The sequence below is a fragment of the Myotis davidii genome, unplaced genomic scaffold, assembly GCF_000327345.1.
Source record: "Myotis davidii unplaced genomic scaffold, ASM32734v1 scaffold562, whole genome shotgun sequence".
Taxonomy (NCBI): Eukaryota; Metazoa; Chordata; class Mammalia; order Chiroptera; family Vespertilionidae; genus Myotis; species Myotis davidii.
Window position 1 is genome coordinate 2,688,345 of NW_006293953.1, and position 6,819 is coordinate 2,695,163.

The following is a 6,819-nucleotide window of genomic DNA, read 5'->3' on the forward strand; positions in this document are numbered from 1 at the left end:
CTGGCCTGGCATCCAGACCCTCTCTCCTGAATTTCTGCTCCACCTTAACGTGCCATAGCTGCCTGGTTGCAGTCTTTGTCCTGGGTCACCAGCCTCATAACCTCACAGCTCCTGAGCAGACTATCCATGCATGCTCCTCTCCTCTGCTCACATAGGACCCCCCTCCCTCATATTCTCTCTCTCTCCCTCCCTCTCTCTCTCTCCTCTCTCTCCCCTCCAAGGCTTCTCAGCAGCTGCCTCACCCCTACGCCCCAGGTCCTGCTGAGTCTAGTCCAGACCCTCCCTCCTCGGGAACCTCTTCCTGAACACCCCAAGCCGAGGTAGCTCTTCAATCTGTTTTTCCTGCAGGAGTTGCTGCTGCCTCCCTCCTGTGTGTTCCTGAGGCCTGGGGAAGGATGGAGGACAAAGAGGGGGCAGCAGAGGGAGGAGAAGGCGGGGAGCAGGGGCACCACCTTTATCAGCACTCGCTCCAGGTCAGGCCCTATTCTAGGCACATAACTACACAAAAGCTGGATTATTCCATCCTTAGAGGAGCAAAAGGAAGGCTGGACTTAGAGAAATCAAGCCCCTCTCTTGCCTACGGGCATGAGGCCTCACAGGGCTTCTGCTGCCTGTGCTGGTGAGGTGGCACTACAGGGCCCCCAGGGCTGTCACTGGGCTTGCATTTCTTGTGCTCTCCCACCTGAGCCAGCACAGGCAGCGGCAGTGGTGACAATAACAGTGATAGTAACACTACCTGTTGATAATGGACACCATTTAGGTGCCGGGCTCCAAACCCACGCAATCTTGAAGTTAAAGATGAGGAAACTGAGCCCAGGGAGACAATGCGACTTACCCAAGGTCCCACAGCTAGCAAGTGACTTGGCGAGGATCTGAACCCCAAGGTTGAAAGGCCACAGTGTCCTGGAGCCCAAGACGTTGCCTAGTCTCCCAGCTGGGCTGGCACCAGCGGCAGGCAGCTGTAGCCCCAATTCTGGCCACCAGGCCCTGAGCCTGTCCCCGGTGGCTGCCCGCTAATTAGCCAGGCGGCTCTGCCTGCTCAGTGGCTGCTTTGGAATAATTCTCCCAGGAAAGGCCGAGCTTACAGGAGCAGAAAAGGTAATTGCTAATTTGCACAGGAGGACAAAGGCGCCCTTTGCTGCCCGGTGCAGCCTCCTGTCCCCATCACAGAACTATCTGTCTCTCTCCGCCCACCACGACAGGCGCCCTAGACGGCTGTCTGTCCACAGGACACATCCACACAGTCCCCACTCAGCCCGAGTCACTGGGCCACCGCTCAGGAAGAGCAAAAGGACACATGAGCATGTATGTTCCCTGCCATCGTCTCGAACACTACAGGGAAGGGCGAACAGGAACCTCGGCGATCTCAGACACGAATGACCACGCATGTGGCCATCGTTTTCTGGGCGCTCTGCACTGCTGCTCACTGAGCCTCACAGCAGCTCGTGGGGTGATATTGCTCTCAGCCCCATTTACAGATCACAAACTGAGGCCCGGGGAGATGTGACTACCAAGGCTACCCTGCTAGGAGTGAAGGCGCGAGGATCTGAACTCAGCCCACTCCGGTTTGTGCTGTTTCCATTGTGCCCTAAATTGAGCTCCAGCCTCCTATATTGCAGCGGAAGGAACTGAGGGCAGGGAGCTATATGATGGGAAAAGCATGGGCTTTGGAATCCAGCTCTGCTCTCATGTCCCGTGTGCTTCAGGACATAACCTTTCCTCTTTAGGCCTCAGTTTTTTCATCTAGAAAATGGGCCTAGAAGTCCCTGAGTTATGTGGACACTGGGGAAAGGCCGTCTCGCATGTTCAAGGCACTGAATAAGGCTGGGCTCACTGACTTTTCAATCCAAGGGGTCAGATGGCCAGCCAAGTGCCCATGGCAGGTGGATGCAGGGCAGGGCCAGATCCCGTGGCCCTGAGCCCCATGAGATGAAGGTTCAGGCTGCAGCAACCCAGGAGCAGAACCGGTGGGCGGGGCCTTCTGTCAGGGTGAAGAGGCCAGACTGTGGCCAGGAAGGTAGGCCACGGGAGGAAGGGGTCCTCGTGCACAAAGCCCGCCTGCCAGCACCTGGCTGAGTTATGATGAGCTCCGTGGGAGGAATGGCCAGTGCTGGGGCTAGGTCAGGCAGGCCTACGTCCCAACCCTGGCTCCCCCTCGTCAGCTGGGCATGCCCCTCTCTGAAACTCAGCTTCCTCTTTTGCAATGCCCCTCACCCCCAGGGCTGTCCCAAGGCTCCCAGGCTATTTGGGACGGTCATCTGGACAACCAGGCTCTAGGAGCCGGGTGCTGGGAGACCAGTCTGTGGACCCAGACCGACCTGCCCCGCAAGGCCGGACGCTGGATAAACAAACAGGCCGTGTGGACAATCACATGAGCCCAGGCCTCTTCCTCTTCTCAGGGACCTGCCCCAGACTCTGCCTGCCTGTGGCCTGAGCTTCCCCACCCTCTGAGCTTTTCAACATCCTTACAACAGACCTCCCGACCCATCAAGCCATGCCTTACAAAACCTGCTTGGGAACCACAAATCTGAAAGTCGCTCTTATTGCGTGGTGATGTGTGCGCATGTGTACATGCGCGCCTGTGAGGGAGGGCAGGCTCTGGACCATCTCCACTCCCCTGGATCCCCGGGGTTCCCTGAGCCAGGACACCCACATCTTAGCCCTCCACTGGCCCTGCCTCACTGTGACCTTGGGCAAATCACTCATCTTCTCCAGGCCTCAGTTTACCCTCTGTAAGTCGGGATATATTATTTTCTGATCTCTCTTCCTCCTGGAGTTCTTAGAAGACTCAAGCGATGTGATAATTTCCCAACAGTTATGAAAATAATTCAAAGCCATACAAATGTTAGGTTCCAATTTTAAACATTTACTGAGCACCTCCTACAGGCAGGCACAAGGCTGGGCACTTACACACATTTCCTGGTGTGTTTCCCCCAAGTCTCACCACCACCTGATATATAGGCATTGTGTGCCCTTTCTGGAGGTGAGGACACGGAGGCTCAGAGAATGATCCGCGAAAGGTCACCCAGCCGGAAAGTGGTTGGACCCAGGATTGGAACCCAGAGTTGCCAGCCACTTGGAGTGAGGAGTCAGGATGGCGTTCTCTTTTCCAAGCCCCCACACTCTGAAAACCCTCCCTCCGGCTGAAGAAGCAGGCAGCAAGCCCCGCCCCAGCCTGGAGGCTGGCATCACCAGCTCCCACTGGGATGGGCTCTGAGGGCTCAGAAAGAATTCTGTCCTGGGGGGTAAGATCTCCAGGGGTAAAATGTGGTCTTTTGATTCCCAAATATAGGGGGTGGGGATACTGGTCTCCTTGCTGTTCCTCAAACCCAATGAGACAAGCTCCTGCCTCAGGGTGTTACACCTCCTGTTCCTTCTGCCTGGAATGCTTTTCCACCAAACCCCTGCGTAACTTGCTCCTGGGCCTCCTTAGGGGCTTTGTTGGCAATGTCACCTTCTCTCTGATACCCCGTGGAAAATTCCAGCACCTCCCATCCCAGCACCGTCTGGTTCCTCTCACTCTGCTTCATCTTTTCCCGCAGCGTCTGCCCAGCTGGGTGCTTTCCTTGGTTGTTATGTAGTGTCAGCCCTCATTGGACTGTCAGCTCTCCGAGGGCAGAGATTCATTTATGTCTCCACAGAGCTGCTACTTCGTCAATAGAGGGGTGGGCAAAGGTAGGTTTCCAGTTGTAGAACAAATAAATAATACATACTAAATAAATAATAATACTCCCTAGCGTCAGCCCGCGGACTGAAGGGTCCCAGGTTCGATTCTGGTCTAGGGCACGCACCTTGGCTGCAGGTTCCCTGGCCCTGGTCAGGGTGTGTGCAGGCGGCAACCAATCAATGTGTCTCTCTCACATGATGTTTCTCTCTGTCTCTCCCTTTCCCTTCCACTCTCTCTAAAAATCAACAGAAAAATATCCTCGGGTGAGGATTAACCAAAAATAAACAAATAAATTAAAATACAAGAATAAACTCTGTGTTTTGTGTACTCACAACTGTAAACCTAGTTTTGCCCAACCCTGTACCTTAAAACTGAATAATGCTGAAGCCCATAGAGGGAAAGTGGGGGGGCCCCAGGCACACAGGGAGCCCAGAAGGAACATTTATGCTCAGTCCTTCTGCTCCCAACCCCTACCTTCTGTTCCCTCCCATCACTGGCATGGGATATGCTTGGGTTTTACTAGAACTCGGGGTGCAAGGGCCTGGACACTGCCTCCCCCCAGTCCCCAGAGGCATGGGAGTCAGCGGTGGGTGGGAGAAGAGCCCCCTCCCCAGGCCTGTGTAAGGGAAGCAGCCAGGGTGTGTGCGTACAGCATGCCCATCTAGGGGACCCTGCCCCATTCTCATCCCAGATTCCAGAGGCAGGGCTCAGAATAGAACCTTCTTTTCTTTCTTGCCTCCTGATTTAGAAAACGGGCTCTCCCCCTGGAAACACCACCTGCCATAGTGTGGGTGATGGTTGTGGTGATGGTTCCTTGCCTTCCTGGTGGCCTCCCTGGAGGACCGCTCATCCCTGTCACGGACGAGGTGCTGAGGGCAGAGGAGTGAGGGCACCAATCGCGCAAGCTTGCCGGGGCAATGCCAGACCACAAACCCTGCTCAGGCAAGTCAGACATGCACATGCACTTGCCCCTGCACGGCCCTGTGCTGGGTCCAGGAGGCAAGGAAGGGACCTTAGGGAGGGAGCTACAGCTGAAGGGGCAGGTGGCCATCGTTGGGAGCAGCTGCTGGCCAGTCAGCAAGCCGGGGCTCACTTCCGGTGCCGCCCTTTGCTCACAGGGGGCCTCGGGCAAGTTGCTTAAGACCTCCGTGATTCACAGGTTGTTGCAGGAGCCCGTTGTGCAAACACATCCGAAGCACTTAGAGCTGGCCCAGCACCTAGTGAGCGCTCAATAAATGGGAACTGACACACCATCACCACAACTCTCATCACCATCACAAGGACCACCACTGTCACCACCACTGCCATAAACACCATTATCACCTTCACCATCATCATCACTACCACCACCACCACCAGCACCATTACCATCAACAACACTATCATCACCATCATCATCACTACCACCACCACCACCAGCACCATTACCATCAACAGCACTATCATCGCCATCATCACAGTTACCATCATCATCATCACCTTCCCTACCATAATTACCATCACCACCACCACTATCAGCACCATTACCGGCAGCATCTGCCCCTCACCATGCATCCTGAGCCCTGCTCTATATGATGCAAAAGGACCTGCATTCCCTACATCTGTGGAGCTCACCACTGCACCCCAGGAGGCTCCTCCGAGTTGTTGAATGAATCAATGAGTGAATGAATGAATAAATGAATGATGAAAAGGCTTTTCTGGAGAAGAAAGTAGCTGATAGGAGGAGGAGGGAGAGGAGGAAAAGCCTGGTAGATCTATTCCTTCAGGCCCACAGCCCTCTCACCTCATTTCTCTAGCTTCTGCTCCCATTGGAGCTGTTGTCCCCTAGAACCCAGAGCCTCCCTGGGCCTCAGACTCCCTATTCCCCTCCAACTAGTTCCTGAGCCAGAGGGTTCAGTCCTACATGGGGGGTGACATTTCACCAGGGCCCAGTGAGGGCTGGGGAACAGCCTGGAGACCCTGGAGCCATGTAGGACTGAACCCCTCTGGCTCAGGAACTTCTAGTTGGAGGGGAACAGCGTGTTCTGCACACAATGGACCAGACTCAGCTCCCTAAACACCCCCATCCCTGTGTCCCCTGCTCTGCAATAGCTCCCACTGCCTGACAGCTGGCTTTCTGGGGCTCCATTAAGGGACCACATAGCCCTATCTCCCCAGCCCCAGGGCTCCCTTCAAGCCAGCTTCTCTTCCCCTCTTCCCACAGCTGTGTCCCGGCCCTGCCGGGGCTTCCCTTCTAGCTAGGAATAAATCCAAATGTTTCTGCGAGGGGTCTTCGTACCCACCTGTTGACTTGCTAGCCTCCTTTGGCTCTCTCAGCCCTTGGACTGGAGGGGCCTGCTTGTTGGTCAGGTCGGACAACCCCCAGTGCGTCCTGGCCATCACTCTAGTCCGCATGTAAGCCCCATAACTGGCCTGACCCTCCATTTTTCAGGGGAGGAAACTGTGGCACAAAGATGAAAAAGGCTTGAGGCATTCATTGAACAAATATTTACTGACTGCCTACTATGCACCAGGTGCTGGGAACACAGCCATGAGCAAGATGGCAAATATCCCTGTTCCCATGGAGCCCAGGAGGAACACACACAAAATCAGTGTCTGTCAGAGGTTGATAAGGGTTCTGAAGTTAGAGTAAAAGGATTAAGAATGATGGGGGACAAAGGCCTTTTGAAAAGGCAATCAGGGGAGGCCTCACTGAGGAGGTGACGTTTCACCAGGGCCCAGTGAGGGCTGGGGGAACAGCCTGGAGACCAGTGGCCTGCGGGCAGTGAGCAGGAGCCTGGAAGGTGGAGACAGGGCCAGAGCTGGGCCTCATGGGCCTTGGTGGCTTTTTCTCAGGGGGACCCACAGGAAGGTTTTGAGCAGAGAAGTAATATGGTCAGGTTTACATTTTAACACAGCACGTAGGCAGCTGTGTGAAAACGGAAGAAAGCAGGAGGAAGGATGAGTGCTGTTGCTGGAGAGGAGGTGACAAGAACTGGAGTGGGAGGGGAGTGATGAAAAGGCCCTGTGCTCCCCATGCCCTGGGAAAAGGGACTCAGAGGAGCTGGACCTGGGGGCAACAGAGCTAGTGTAAGGGCCTGGGCAGAAGCAGTGCCCTTGAGCTCAGCAAGTCTGGCACAAGCCCAGTTGCCTGAGCCAACTAGGTGGTTGGC

The 6,819-nt window shown here is 55.2% G+C and overlaps 1 protein-coding gene across 1 annotated transcript in view; it reads right to left on the reverse strand.

Annotated features, from left to right (window-relative positions):
• NOL4L (nucleolar protein 4-like) overlaps window positions 1-5,065 on the reverse strand; it is a 117,101-nt gene extending 112,036 nt beyond the window's left edge. The window contains exon 1 of the mRNA XM_015566650.1: window positions 4,919-5,065. Coding sequence (XP_015422136.1) covers window positions 4,919-5,065 — 147 coding nt within the window. The remainder of the gene's footprint in view (window positions 1-4,918) is intronic.
• Window positions 5,066-6,819: the final 1,754 nt, after the last annotated feature.